The 15,708-nt window shown below is 46.0% G+C and overlaps 1 protein-coding gene across 1 annotated transcript in view; it reads right to left on the bottom strand.

Moving 5' to 3' along the window:
- UACA (uveal autoantigen with coiled-coil domains and ankyrin repeats) overlaps positions 1-10,812 on the bottom strand; it is a 68,206-nt gene extending 57,394 nt beyond the window's left edge. Inside the window, exon 1 of the mRNA XM_044980131.1 lies at positions 10,706-10,812. Within this exon, the coding sequence (XP_044836066.1) occupies positions 10,706-10,765 (60 nt within the window). The 5' untranslated portion in view covers positions 10,766-10,812. The remainder of the gene's footprint in view (positions 1-10,705) is intronic.
- Positions 10,813-15,708: the final 4,896 nt, after the last annotated feature.

Raw genomic sequence — 15,708 nt, 5'->3', positions numbered from 1 at the left:
TTCAAGACTCCTTATAAGAAATGGAAAGGGAGGTGGATTTTTTTTTGCTGTTTTTTAAATTAAATAGGCTGCTAGTATTTTTTTTTTAAATTATTATGAAGAACAAGTTTAAGCTTTGTTGTAATGTGTGTTGTTTGCCTGGATTGCTCAAGACCTGAATGCTTGTGCAGGAGGAACTTTTTGAGTTGGCTTCTTAAATACCTTCATGCTGTTTCACATCTGATACCCCTTGATGAAACCTAGGAGCCTTGTCTTATAACAGGCTTAATCAAAGTGATACAAGCTACGAAAGTGAGATCTTGGAAGAGTGTTGCCGTTTTCATAATGTAATAAAATACTGTAATGATAAATATAGTGTGTAATAATCATGTCATAAAAACCAATTTTATACTTCCAAGATGACTGCTTTTATACTTTATCCTCAGGTAAGGGAGAAAATCCCTGGAAATATTCATTTTTAGGAGGGGGTTCCAGAGACTCGACATTTTAGTGAAAGGGGTTTGCGGGCTGTTAAAGTTTGGGAGCCACTGCTTTAGAGGAACACTTGAGTCAGACTCTTCAGAAGATGGAAGAGATTGGGGGCGCCAGAACCTATGTAAAAGTGGGGGTGCTCCCAGCATTGGAACCGAGGCCATACCCTCTACCCTTCCTCATCCTCCCAAGGCCCTGCCCCCTGACCAGGCCAGAAGCTGGACCATGGTAAGAGTAGCTCAGGGAGCCTGGAGGTGGGGGAGGGACCTTGTGATTACTCTTTTAAGCAGATTTCGTGCCTTGAGAAAAAGGGGGGGGGGAGACTGGGCCCACGTTTTGTTCAGGTGAGATTTCTGGACATGGCCTGGAGGTAGGCTGACCCTAGGCCACAGGCTCTAGTCATACAAAGGGAGTCCGTGGCCATTTTGTCGCACTGGGAGGCAATATGGGGCTGACCTTGCTGGCAGAGAATTGCTGTGAGCCGTTGCAGAGCTGAAGGGGATGCATGCTGCAGAACAGAGGGAGGGGCTCGGTCTGAGTGCAGGTTCCCAGGCTCTCCTTGCTCTGTCCCTGGATCCCTGTCATCAGCTCCCTGGCACCACCAGTGCAGGGGAGGGGCCAGACAGCTGCCCCATGGGGCTGTGAATGCAGGCTCTAGGGGTTGGGTGGAAAGCTCCCCTGGCCCTTTGACACTGCGCTTCAACCTAAGCTCCCGCACATGGGGAGGGGCGGGAGCAGCTGTGCTCATCTGTGCCAGGAACAGAGGATTTTGCTGCTGAGGTGCTGCCGCTGCTTCCTGGGGGCTCTCCTGCTTGGGAAGGGAGGCTGCGAGAAACCCTGTCACGTCTGAGCACTTGAGGCACCAGGGTCTCCACAGATTTCCAGGGAGGCAATTAATCAGCAGGAGGCAGCGCAGGAGACATCTGATTTTCCCCCTTCTCTGCCATTCTGCATTCCACATGGTTGAACAGAGGGTGACAGAGTACCAGCCACTGAGGAGTAAGGGAATCCTCTGGCAGGAGAGGCAGACCTTCACGGCCAGGAGATTTTAAGCCTTCCCCCTCCCCCTTCTTTAAAGTTTGTTCTTCAGCAGGGACTCTGCCTGCCTAAAGCTGGAGAGGTAGATGAAATCTGGGGGTCTCAGAGGTGGAGCAACACACCTCAGCTACTGCCGATTGACAGGTTTGGTCCATCTCCCAGACTGCATAGCACAGATAAGAGTGATTTTCAATACGTCTATCAATAGATGATACTTCAGTTATTTATTTAGAAATAAATAAATATATATATACACACACACACACACACACAGATGAGTCTCAGCTACAGGATACAGATTGAATCATTTAGGCTCTGTGAAGAGAGACGTTACCAGGACTTTCAACATAGCCTGGGAGCAAACAAATATTTGTTGAATTTTTTACATAAAAATGTGAAGTGCTTATTGAGGATGAGACTGTGGCCACACCAGGGAGTAAGAGAGGTGTACAGCTCCCTTGCGCCAGCTACCCATACTGCAGGGAGGAGAACAGGCTCTGCAGGGCTGTTACGTCCCCACTACTAACCCAGAAATGGAAGGAGGGATGGAGAGTGGGCAGAGCCCCCAACATAACAGCTACGCTGGTGTGCTGTGTACTTCTCCCAGCGCCAGGTACAAGCCTGGCCAAAAGCACATCCTCATGAAGCAGAGGGAAACCAGGAGGTAGAGTAGGGGGACCAGATGCTAACTGTAAAATATCAGGACTGCTGCAGGGGGGCACCTTTTTAATTGTTACACTCACCCATTCGGGTCTTCGGCGGAGGGTCCTTCAGTCACTGACTGTGTTCGGCAGAGGGTAATAAGTCTTGCCACCAAAGCCAGAAGCACCCACTGCTGAAATGCCGCCAAAGACCATCAGCGACTCTGATGCAGCTGCGCCACTGTAGCATGTCTGGGGAAGACGCTCTAGGCCGATGGGAGAGAGCTCTCCCGTTGGCATAATTACTCCACCTCCACAAGAGGCAGAAGCCGTGTCAGCAGGAGAGCATCTCCTGCCAACATAGCACCAGTTAGGTTGCTGTAACCTGCATCGTTCAGGGGGTGGCTTTTTCACACCCCTGAACAATGTACGTTATATCGACATAAGCAATAGCGTAGACCTGCCCTCAGGCCTGGTCTTCACTAAAAAAAGTTAGTGTGACCTAGCTACATCATTCAGGGGTGTGGAAAATCCACACCCAAGTGATGTAGCTAAGCCAACCTAATCCCCAGCATAGAAAGCACTAGGTTTACTGAAAAATTCTTACATTGGCCTAGGTACTTCTCTTGGGGAGGCAGATTACCTATGCCAACAGGAGAACCCCTCCCGTCAACATAGGTAGTGTCTACATTCAACAGCTACAGCCGTGCCATTGCAGGGTTTCAATGAAATGAAAATTCTCAGACAGGCGTTAGGTGGTATGATTCCACATACTGAAAAAGGAGCAGTTGAAAATACTGCATAAAATTTAACAATCTGATTTTATTATTTCCTCGGTCACCAAAGGCAGCCGTCCTACTGGGTAGAGTACATACTCAAGGAGGAACTATCATGTTGTAGGGCTGGCTCTGCTACTGACTCCCTCTGTGATGCCATTCACCCACCAAGAAAAGAAGATCTGGGGGCAACACTTCCCTGCCTCACAACTTTTGCAAGGACTAGTATGTTTATAAAAGCTCCTTATGAATGCTAACTATTATGTAATTCAGAGAAGAGTTCAAACAAACTGGAAGCACTTTGCCAATCCTAGTCAAAAAGCTCAGATAAACAATACTATGTGCTTACTGAGTAAGCATGCAGAAGAGTTACCAATGATATTTTACAATGAGTTTTTGCTTACCAGTTGGTTTGTTTCTCTTTTGGAGCTCCTAAAATCCGTAAGTATTTTATTAAAATAAACACTCCTTCCACTAAGCTTCTCAATTACAATCCACCTCTAAAGATGCATTAGGATCTACAGTATTCCCTACAACATGCATATCTTGTCTAACTGTGTTGCATGTTTCTGATTTAAACTAAACACTTGACGACAGGAGTCGTCTTCCTCCATTTGTGCCATCTCAAGTACCAGGACAGCACTCATAATAAATCTGTTTAATTGAATGAGAAGAACAAAGAGATAGAGTGTTTATTTTTTGAATGTGCAGAAGGTCAGTATATCAGCCACAACATATTACAACAGTGTATGTTCTTTTGTTTTTAAGAAAAAAAAAATTCTTGTCTGTCTCGACAGAAGACAACATGGTGGACCCACATTAGCCCAGCCTTTCTCACATGCGGCCACCAAGGGCTTTTCTTGCGGCCACAGCCTCCTGGACTGTGATGGAGCGGGGCGGGGGGGGGGGGGTAAAGTAGCGGCCCCTCCCTTCCCTGTTGCTCCTGGATGTACCACCTTGGTGTTGGTTGCTGGGCCACCAGCAGGGGTTGGACCCTGCCCTCCTCTGGAAAGAGAACACTGGAGGAGCAGGCAGCCCATGATTTTCTCCACCTTCCCAGGGGCGGTGGGGCTCAGGCTTTGGGCTTCAGCCCTGCGGTGGCAGCCCCTGGCCATAGGGCTTCAGGCTCCAGCCCCCTGCTGCTTCCCTGGCCCCCCACCCACCCATCCCCATCGTCTCTGGCCTCCGCTGCCTCCCCTAACTCCCCATCCAGGGCTTAATTTGTCCATAGGCTTACCAGGGCTGAGTAAGTCTGCTGTGAAAAGTGAGACTTGTATGTTTGTTAATATCACTTTTCACAACAAACTTATTAGCTAGCAGTAAATAATTACAATGATTTGGACATGTGTATGTGCATTTGTTTTTCCTAAAGCTAATTACCATATATACTTGTTCATAAGCCGAATATTCTTGGTAAAAAAGTGACACATCAAAGAGCGGGGGTTGGCTTATAAAATGGTCAACACCAAAATTTGATTATTTTAAACTCTATGGAATCATTGAATTGAATATCTAATACATCGTCGTTTTGTTTACCTGAAGCGTCTGCAGGCATGGAGCCCCTCAGCTCCCGCGCCACTTCCTGCAGCTCCCACTGGCTGGGAATGGTGAACTGCGGCCACAGGGAGCTGAGGGACTCCATGCCTGCAAACACGCCAGGTAAACAAAACATCCAGACCTGCCAGCAGCTTATCCTGACAGGCCAAGAGCCAAAATTTGCCAACCCCTGAAATATAGGGTTGGCTTATGAAAGGGTCATACAGTTTTTGCTATTTTTACCTAACCATCTTGGGGGGTCAGCTTATAAACGAACGGGCTAATGAACGAGTATATACAGTAAGTATTTTAGGAAAAAGTGTGAGAGTGGCCACCAATGGCCGCACTCTGAGGCCACCAAAAAATTTGTTCTGAGAACCCCAGCTTTAGCCTGTGTCTACCCTGAACTTTTCCTCAGATTTCTTACCGCTGCCAGCAACAATGGGATCACTAGTGTTGAAGGCTCACGAGCATTTTAATCACGTTTTCAAGACACGCTTTCAACAAGCAGGGTTAGACAACACAAAAGGTTAAAATAATGATGTGGCCAGCCCCTTACCTACACTCTAGCTCTCAAAGAGAACAGCAGCAGAAACTTGAATTTAAAAAGGCCACAGAGAACAAGGTTTTGCCCAAACTAAAAACATGATTTTCAAGCATGGTTCTACCATTTATTTTTTCACTCCACAATGGCAGAAATAAACCATGCTATAACACATTATTGTTATACCCGTGTATTAAACGTAGTTTTTTTTATAGTGTAGACAGGGCCTCAGATAGATGCATGTCATTGCTAGTTGACTAGCTAATCCAGAGGGTTACAACACACTTCAGTTCTGATAAGAATACAAGAGTGATTGCACTCAGTCATTTTACTATCAGCCGTGGATAAAGAGGAGTTCCACTCCTTACAAAAAGAAATGTGGAGGAAAAGTCATTTATATAATAGAGTACAGCAATATCCTCAGAACTTGCTTTACATACATATAACTTTAGGAACATTTAGCTATCACTAACTACAGAGGTTGCTCAGAGACTACAGTTTAATAATATGTTATTTGGATTAATGCACAAAAGGTACTGCTTGGAAACCTATTTTAGTACAAATAGGTTTGTGAAAGAGCCCATCTTAATTTCAGACAATAGCCACCATAACTAAATCTTTGGCACAGACTTGAGAACTGCTCCCTCCGGGCCTCCTTCAGGATTCTGCTTATTCTGGATATTTAAATATGAAGGTGAGGAGAGAGCCATTTTTAAAACGTCAGCCTAAAACCATCAGCCAGCAAACTTTTTTAAACTAACAGTCTATCCCCCAGCCCATTCATTTTGCATCATCAAAACACCATGAGCTGCTTACTGTTTTTCAGTGCATCAAAAAGCATGTTCTAAGAATAAACATTTTAATTATACACAAAGCTTTTTGTGATTTTTTTTTTTTTTATAAACAAAAGTCAATCTGTGCAAGCATCCAATCACTAGTTGTTCTAACTTTTCAGTTCAGCTTTCAGGAACACAGGGTTTTTTTTAAAAACGCACATATGCCTGACAGAAGTATGAGAATTATTCACGATACAGTATCAATTAACTAAAACTAGGATAACACAGAGGAGATATTTCCCATTTTAATCTAGTGAAGGATGATCAGACCTGGTTCAGTTTTGAGTACCACCTTTGGGATAAGAAACCACATCTTACAAAAGAAAATTATATTTTGCCAAGTATATGTATTACAAGCTTCACCCCTCTATTTCATTTTGGAGTAAACATGCCACAATTTGTTCTCAGAAATTATCAGAACCAATGATCAATAGCAAAATTGTTGGCACTTAATTCTTAGCAGTACATATAGTAAGATCTGTGATAGTGTTTGGACAACTGGATTAAAGGTTGACGGGAGTTTACCATATCAGACTGGACCACACATCCACTTATTCCAGTATTCTGCGTCTAGCAATGACCCACGCCTAATGATTCTGAGGAAGGCAAAAAAGGCTCAGTGCACCAAGACAATAGTGGAGTTACATAGCAAGGTGGGAATTTTCTTCCTGACTCCTCTAGACAAGAACACTTAAACACAAAAAAAACCACACTTATCTCATTTTGGATAGCGACCACTGTCAGTGGTCATATAATTATCCATCCACTTCTTTTTCAACATTCTATGCAGAAAATAAATCTTGATCACCCACAGTAATGAATTCTCAGACTGTGCAATGCATAAAGTAACATTTCTTTTTGTAACATTTCTTTTTATGAGTTCTGAACATAGTTTAATTTTGATTATTTCCCTCCCACCCCCACAAAAAAATATTTTCTCCAGTGTTACAGAATGAGTTGAAGTAATTTGTTTTTAATATGCCCTTTATTTGGAATCTCTCAGAGTCCCCTCAAATTCTTCTCCTTTAGATAATGTAGGTTATTGAAATTTCATATGTGCAGATTTCAAAAGTTTCTAATCATCTTTGATGTCCTCCGCTAGACATTCTCAGCCTCCACTAAATCTTTCAAGTGCGGCAGATAACTGGAACCAGATGTGGACATACCACCACTCAATGATACAATTTAAATAGTTTATCTTAAACACGTCCAAGCATCCTGTATGTTCTTAACTGCCATTGCATGATGTCAGTGACCTTTCCAAAGGATCTCCTACAGCTTTTCTCCCCTGAAACTCCAGAGCCCATCAGTACGCATGTGAAGGTTATGCTATTTTTGTCAACAAGCATTACTTTATATTTGTACAAGTTAAGTTGCATTTGCCATCCACACTGCCCTATTGGGCAATGTGTTTAAAGCTTCTGTTTTTAAATTCATTTTTAGGAAGTTGTCCACTCATTTCTAGCATATCAATACAGATTATTTAGAGTTGACAGGCATGTGGAAGTGTTTCCAAAAATACAATGCTAAAGGGATATTTAAGTCAGCCTTGTTGAGATATTTTCAATAAATATTAGTTTTCCACCTAGAATATAGTGGCTAGGTCTCAATATATCACACTATTTTAGATTTAGCCACAAAATAAAGTAAGTTTTACAAGACTGAACAAAAATATTTAATGAAGCATTATAAATATATGAATTGTGGAAACAAAAAATCTGCAACATAACAGCAGCAAAAGATAGCCTTAATGTACTGGGAAGTCTCAAACAATACTGACCAGATCTGATGCAGATGGCACAACTACTAGAAAGACAACTTAACTCTAAAGAGAAGGTTTTAGTTGCTAGTGGCTATAGTACTTCTAAACTACATGATTTAATGAAAAAAATCATTTGTCTGACAAACCACTTCTGAAACTGCATAATAATCTGGCTCAGTCAACAGACGCTAAAACAATAAAAAAAATAATTCACAGAGCCTATGCAAGAGATTGCTGTATTTAAAGTGAGAAATTATAAGAAAACTAGACTGGAGGACTGTGAGGTCAAAGCTTGCTCCATGCTTTCCATTATGAAAGACATTAAATTATTACACTAGCGCAATGACATTCCTCCTTGTTTCCTACCCAGTCCTCCCACTTTACTCCTCCCTTTTCCCTCCCACATTAAGCTGACTACAAACTCTCCTTCCTTTCTAACCAACCTCCTCCAGCATTCCACCCATTAACAATCCCCTCGCCTTTCTTCTCAAAGTGTTGTGCACAGTCCCAGTGAGAAATATGACATGCACATGTGCTTATATTTGTAGAGCACGCTAAAATTATAAAATCTGTGTATGATGCTGTAATAACTATTAGCATATAATATGAGAACAAGAAATCTGAATACCAGAAAAAACTTTCAATCCCAAACTTTGACAAATAAAGAAACTTGATGGAATGAATACACAATCTCTTTATCACCTCTAATTCAGAGATGATTCAGCAGCCATTGCTGTTTCTTGATACACAACTAATCTTTTTTCATTTAATTTGTTCCAAAGTGAGGATGAGTATCTTCACTGAACACCTAGTGTAACTTGCAAGAATGCAGTACCTCAACAGTAAATGGACCACCCAAAGACATTTACAGCATCAGTACATGTTGGAATCTCAAGAATGTAGAATATTTAGGGTTGAATGCTGCTGTGACCACCTCTAACATGAGCAACTGACATCTATAAGGGGACATGCATCTTGAGACCATTGATGAATAAGGCACTTTTCATGATAAGAGGTGGCGGAGGGTGCATTAAGCCCTCAATTTATGTAGAATTCTGCTTTTTATTTTAAGAAGTTTCTAGACCCTACAGTTGCAAAGTTAACCTCCCAAATGTGAAACACAGCAGCACTGTTCACCTGCATCTGATCTGAGACCATTCACATGACTGAATGGGCTGCTTAAAGCTTTCCCAAGCAGCAACAGCATCAAGAAGTTAACAAGACTGGATAACATCAGTTATTCAAAACTTTGTAGACAGCAGAGGAATTGACACTAATTCTGTCAATTTCACTCTGCTACTGCTTGAGAAAGCTATGAAAAGCACCAGAGCCATGCATAGAGGCTACTGGGAGAATCTTACCTGGAGAAAAAGGCTCAAGAAACAAGGGGTTTGAAAAGTACCACCTTTCTGCCTTCCAGGGGCTAGATAAGGGTGTGGGAGCTTAGAATTTATTGGACACCTACTAGCCAAAATCTAATAAATAAATTTAAAAAAAAAAAGAGAGCGAGCGCACGCGCGCGCTCCCAAGATGGATCCTGGGACAGCATCTCAGCAGGATTCCCACCATCTTCCCTCCCACAGCAGTTAGAAACAGGGCCTGGAATTCTCCAAGGCATTTCCCTTTACTTGCCACCCACACAAAGTTTTTCCACAGTAAACTTACAAGCCAGAGTTTGGTATGTACCTGGTAAATATTTCAAGCTCTGATTATCTCAAAATTACACACCAACAAGTTAATAACCAGTACCCACAACACACCTCAATTTTGTGGCATACTGACACCCAGCAAAAACTCACGCTGTACACCATATCATCAGCATTTCCTCCCATCTACATTTGACAATGAATTTCTTCATTTCTGCATGCCAATAGCCATTTCATACCACTCAGTTCCTTCTCAGAAAGTTAGTTTCTGCTCAGTTGTGATCCTCAAAGGTTCAAAATCTCAGCAAAAGCAATTTACTGTCATACATAAAAATAATCTAAACTTTACAAAAATATCTTGTTGAAGTAAATGAATCTCATGTATTTGAATTGGGAGAGTACTTGACCAAAATCCTGTATCTTCATATTTTCCCTCAAAATCAATTACTGAATACGAATGTTGGGATTTACTAAAGCATTTCTTAACATTCAAGTATCACCATGTTAAACTTGCTCTGAAAAAGTAAAGAATACTACTGTAACAAATGACTTCTAATGACTACCAATGGACAGTGCAAGTCTATACATTATACATCAAGCTTAAAGACACTTCTGAACTTATTTATTTTGTAACAACGTTAAACACGGTACTGTGATACAGAGAAGAATAGCATTATACCAAACAAGCTTCCAGAGCACCGTTCTACAAACATGAGGGCTGTATTTCAGAGTATTTCTATGCCTCTTTCCAATAAGCCACATTTCCAAGTGTATAGTAGACACAAATTTCCTGAGAGATTAAAACCCATGTACAGTGCGTGTACGCTGTTTAAAAAACTATCTGGTGATCTTTAAGAGAAGTGACAGAATACAACAAGCTGGCTCTGGAGAGCTGGGATGGACAGGGAATTCCATCACACACACATCCCCACGGCCCAGCCCTCCCCGTGGTGCCCCACAACCCACACTCCTCCTGCCAAGCCCCAGCACAGCCCTCCCCCCACTGCCCATGACCCCCACACAGCCCAGCCCCCAACTGCCATGAGCCCCCCCGTAACCCTCCCACAGCCCAGCGAGCCCCCATGCCCCTCCACCCAAGCCCCAACACAGCCCCCCAACTGCCCCGCAACCCCCTCCAAGCCCAGCACAGCCCTCCCCCCACTGCCCTGTGAGCCCCCCAAGCCCAGCACAGCCCTCCCCCCACTGCCCTGTGAGCCCCCCAAGCCCAGCACAGCCCTCCCCCCACAGCCCAGCCCCCCAACTGCCGTGAGCCCCCCCGTAACCCTCCCCCCAAGCCCAGCACAGCCCAGCCACCCAACTGCCGTGAGCACTGCCGTGAGCCCCCCCGTAACCCTCCCATAGCCCACTGCCCATGACCCCCACGCAGCCCCCAGCTCAGGTCACGGCCCCCCGCGCGCGCACGGGAGGGAGGGGGCTCCGCCCGCCGGGACTCACCGCGCCCCCGCCCACCGACACTTCGTGCTGCTTCTTCAGCCGGGACTTGAGGCTCTTCATGGCGCGGCCGGGGCTCGCTCTGCCGCCCAGCGGGACGGAGCCAGACTCGGCGGCTGCAGCGGGGCCGCCCCTCCGCCCGCCGCAGCCAATCACCGGCCGCCGGCGCGGGCGCGCTCGCCAATGGGAACGGAGCTCGGAGCTCGGGGGCGGGACTTCCCCTTAGAAAAAGGGTTTGCGCGCCTCACCTGGGCGGGGTGGGGCCTGCGCACCTGGTTGCTCAGAGCCCCGCCCCCTGGGCAGCAGCCGGCGCAGGGCCGAGCGCGGCCGCCAGGGGGCCCCCGCAGCAGCTCCCCAGCACTCACTGGGGGCGGGGGGGGGAAAGATATATAGAGGCCCAACAGCGGGTACATCCTAGACACCCCCACCCCAGAATCACCCTTTGTGCCTGGGGGCAGCTCTGCCACCATCACACACAGCCGCGGGCTGGGCGCTTGGCATGGGGGGCTGGGGCCCAGGGGAGAGCTCAGCTCTGGTACACTCATAACCCCCCTTGCTGCCAAGGACTTTGCATGGTGGAGGAAGTCAATAAGCAGCGAGAGGCATAAAAAACGAGGGGTTCTCCCTGATTCAAGGCTGATTCTTTCAAACTCGGCTTTGTGCTCTTGCAAGGCCCACTGAGGACAGCAGGAGCCTTTCCAATGACGTTCCAGGGAAGCCAATCAGGGCAAAAATGAGCCATAATTTGCCTAAAATAACAAGCCGAAAAACAGCATTACCACCCAAGAATCCTAAACATGGTGAAAGAGAACGTTGGGTCCCCACCCACCCCCTTTACATTTAGTTCCTCAGAAGCAGAATCAGGGAGGGTGTTTTGGGGCGGGTTTTTCTGGCACAGCTTTGTTCAGCATGAAGTCTATTTCACATCTCTCTCACCCCATCATACCCGATAGGACTGTGCCACCTATAACAATTGTGATTGATGTTCACTTTTGTAAAACCTTGGTCATACCAAATAGAAACGTGGGGTCTGGCTCAGCCTGACAGTGCCCTGTTAGGTAGATAGACAGCACAGTGTGTGACAACTCTCACTGCTCCCAAAATCTCCCAAACAGTTCCTTAATCCATTTGAATACTCCTTTTATTCTATTACTCAGATATCTTCGCAGATAATCAATCTGTTTGTGCCAAACAAGCATTTGCTTGGCTGAAAGAGTAGGTGATTGTCTTTGGAGATACCTATACACAAATGAATTAATGTTTTACTCAACTGGGTTAAAGAACACAGAGAATTTTGGAACAGTGACGCCCACACATTGGACGTGTATTGATTGTATGCTGTTTTAGGTTAGAGCAGGGGTCGGCAACCTTTCAGAAGTGGTGTGCCAAGTCATTATTCCCTCCAATTTAAGGTTTTGCGTGCCAGTAATACATTTTAACGTTTTTAGAAGGTCTTTTTCCATAAGTCTATAATATATAACTAAACTATTGTTGTATGTAAAGTAAATAAGGTTTTTAAAATGTTTAAGAAGCTTCATTTAAAATTACATTAAAATACAGAGCCCCCCAGGACCCCGGCAGTGTGAGTGCCACTGCAAATCAGCTTGTGTGCCGCCTTTGGCATGCGTGCCATAGGTTGCCTACCCCTGGGTTAGAGGAACAGAACCTTCAGGAGACACACCCGACATATGTAGCAGCATCCTATTCAATGAAATAAAGCTTTGCCACTTTTTTGGCCACATTATTGAAAGGCAATTCTAATGTCCAGATCTGGCCCTATCTTACAGGAATCCACTCCAGACTTTGTACAAAGTTTAAACTCCTCTTGGAACATGAGCACTTCAGGCCAAATGGCAGATTTTCAGTCTTTGCCTTTCTTCCTAGGCACTCACAGTTTCTCCTCACCCCTGTCCCTGTCCCTTTCTTTTAGAAACCACCATTCTGTCTTTTATGGACACCTCTAGTCCCGTGCTCCATGAAGTTGTCACAAACACAAAGACCCTGCTTTTCTTCATTGCCACTCTGTGAGTCAGCCAGCCAGAGGCACTTGTGCAATAAAAGAGCCATAGCTTTCCTTTGTACTCTTGTCTGCACAGACATTTCCCATGGCTGCTACCACCAGTCATGGGAGTCCCGCTGTTGCAAGTTACTGGCTGCTGCCAGTTTTAAGCACCTCATCTCACCCTGCTCACAACACGTCTACATTTGATGCGATGGTAAAAATGCCAGCAGCAACTGACAGCCCTTCTAAACTAGAGCTCCCAGTGTTGCTACGTCAGTGGAGATGAAAAGAAATCAACAAAAATAGAATAATGTTATGGTGATGAAGGCCACATAAGTACCTACATAAACAGACAGTGAAAAAGAGCCCCTCATGGCCACTCTTGAATCCAATCTTCCACAGCGTGCGGCGTAGTCTCAAACTAGCAAAATTTCTGCCCCATGCTAAAATGCGTCAGAATAAATCAAGCAGCTTTTGAGTTGTTGTATAGACCACTTCCAAGAGGCTGCTCTGAGAAACAGGTGGATTCTCAGTCCCAAACTCACAGTGGTCTACAGGAGACCATGTTAAAACAAATACACCACTACCCCGATACAGGGCCGCCCAGAGGATTCCGGGGGCCCGGGGTCTTCGGCGGTGGGGGGCCCTTCCGTTCCGGGACCCGCCGCCAAAGTGCCCCGAAGACCCGCGGCGGGCCCCCCGCCGCCGAATTACCGCTGAAGCGGGACCCGCCGCCGAAGCGCAGCCCGGTCTTCGGCGGTAATTCGGTGACGGGGGGGGGTCCCCGCCGCGGGTCTTCGGGGCACTTCGGCGGCGGGTCCCGGAACAGAAGGGGCCCCCCGCCGCCGAAGACCGGGCTGTTCGGCGGCGGGTCCCGCTCCCGCTTCCCCCCCCCCTCCTTACCCGAGCGCGTCTCCGGCGGGGCCTGAGCTCCGTCCCGCTCAGAGCCGCATGCTGAGGGGGAGGGGCTGTGAGCTCCACGCCAAGCAGAGGCAGCTGCCCCGCCCCCTCCCCACGCTGCTCTGAGCGGGGCGGGGCTCAGGCCCCGTTGGAGCTCCCAGCCCCGCCCCCTCACCACACGGCTCGGATCGGGGCGGGGCTCAGGGGCTCGGCCGGAGACTCGGCGCTTGATGCGCTGAGGCTCCAGGAGAGAGGCGGAGGCGGGAGCCTCCGCTCTTCTCTTGGGGGCCCCTGCGGAGCCCGGGGCTCGGGGCAAATTGCCCCCTTTGCCCCCCCCCTGGGCGGCCCTGCCCCGATATAACGCTGTCCTCAGGAGCCAAAAAATCTTACCGCGTTATAGGTGAAACCGTGTTATATCGAACTTGCTTTGATCCACCAGAGTGCGCAGCCCTGCCCCCCTGGAGCACTGCTTTACCGAATTCGTGTTATATCGGGTTGGGTTATATTGGGGTAGAGGTGTATATAAGTACTAGGGCTGTCGATTAATCATAGTTAACTCACACATATTAACTAAAAAAAAATAATCACAATTAATCACAGTTTTAACTGCACTGTTAGACAATAGAATACCAACTGAAATTATTAAATATTTTGGATGTTTTTCTACATTTTCATATATATTGTATTCTGTATTGTAACCGAAATCAAAGTGCATATTATCTTTTATTACAAATATTTAAATTCTAAAAATGATAAACAAAAGAAACAGTATTTTTCAGTCCACCTCGTAAAAGTACTGAAGTGCAATCTCTTTGTTGTGAAAGTGCAATTTACAAATGTAGATTTTTTTGTTACATAACTGCACTCAAAAACAAAACAATGTAAAACTTCAGAGCCTACAAGTCCACTCAGTCCTATTTCTTGTTCAGCCAATCGCTAAGATAAACAAGTTTGTTTACATTTACTGGAGTTAATGCTGCCCACTTCTTATTTACAGTGTCACCTGAAAGTGAGAACAGACATTCACATGGCACTTTTGTAGCTGGCACTGCAAGGTATTTACGTGCCCGGTATGCTAAACATTTGTATGCCCCTTCATGCTTCCTATTTCTGCAACCTATTGACTTATCGCGACGTGAACTCTTGCTTTCACTCTACCAGCAGGTCCCTCTCTAGCACCTGACACCCCGCTGCTTTGAGAAGCACTTTAAGAACATAAGAACTTAAGAATGGCCCTACTGGGTCAGACCAAGGGTCCATCTAGCCCAGTATCCTGTCTTCAGACAGTGGCCAGTGCCTGGTGCCCCAGAGTGAATGAACAGAACAGGTAATCATCAAGTGATCCATCCTCTGTTGCTCATTCCCAACTTCTGGCAAACAGAGGCTAGGGACACCATTCCTGCCCATCCTGGCTAATAGCCATTGATGGACCTATCCTCCATGAATTTATCTAGTTCTTTTTTGAATCCGGTTAAGGTCTTGGCATTCACAACATCCTCTGGCAAGGAGTTCCACAGGTTGACTGTGCATGGTGTGAAGAAATACTTCCTTTTATTTCACACGCTCTCCTCAGCCACCCCTTACAAGCTCCCATCCAGAACACAGAAAGCCACCACCCTGTCCTCCACCCAGTCCCTCCTCAGAACTCACTTCTGCTGGAATGCAGACCGTAGAGTACAACCTGCTAATAGCTGGGCAAATGGAGAGCTGTGATCACCACCAACGGGCGGAGACCAATTGAAGATTGCACATTTTATTATATTTGTTATCCAGTCCTCTTCACTCCATCCTCCTTGTTTTTTTCCTCCACCTGTGACCTCTGGTCTTTCACACTGTAAGTTCTTTGGGACATTTCCTATATGGTTGTTCAGCAGCTAACACGGTGAGGCCTTTACTGCGATATAAATGATAAATAATCTTGTGTAACTTATGCCTTGTCTACACTAGCAAACCTACCCGCTGCTGACAACAGTTGCCAGCCATGGGAATTGCTGAGCTGGTACTGAATATTGGGTCACAGTTTTGGGGTAACTGCACTTCTAACCCCTTTGTGGTCCCCCGACTCAGGTCTCAGGCCTCTTTCTCAGGGTGAAAACTCATGTCC

This window comes from Mauremys mutica, chromosome 11, assembly GCF_020497125.1.
Source record: "Mauremys mutica isolate MM-2020 ecotype Southern chromosome 11, ASM2049712v1, whole genome shotgun sequence".
NCBI lineage: Eukaryota > Metazoa > Chordata > Testudines > Geoemydidae > Mauremys > Mauremys mutica.
The sequence above is the reverse complement of the archived record's forward strand: the minus strand, read 5'-3'. Positions and strand labels throughout refer to the sequence as shown.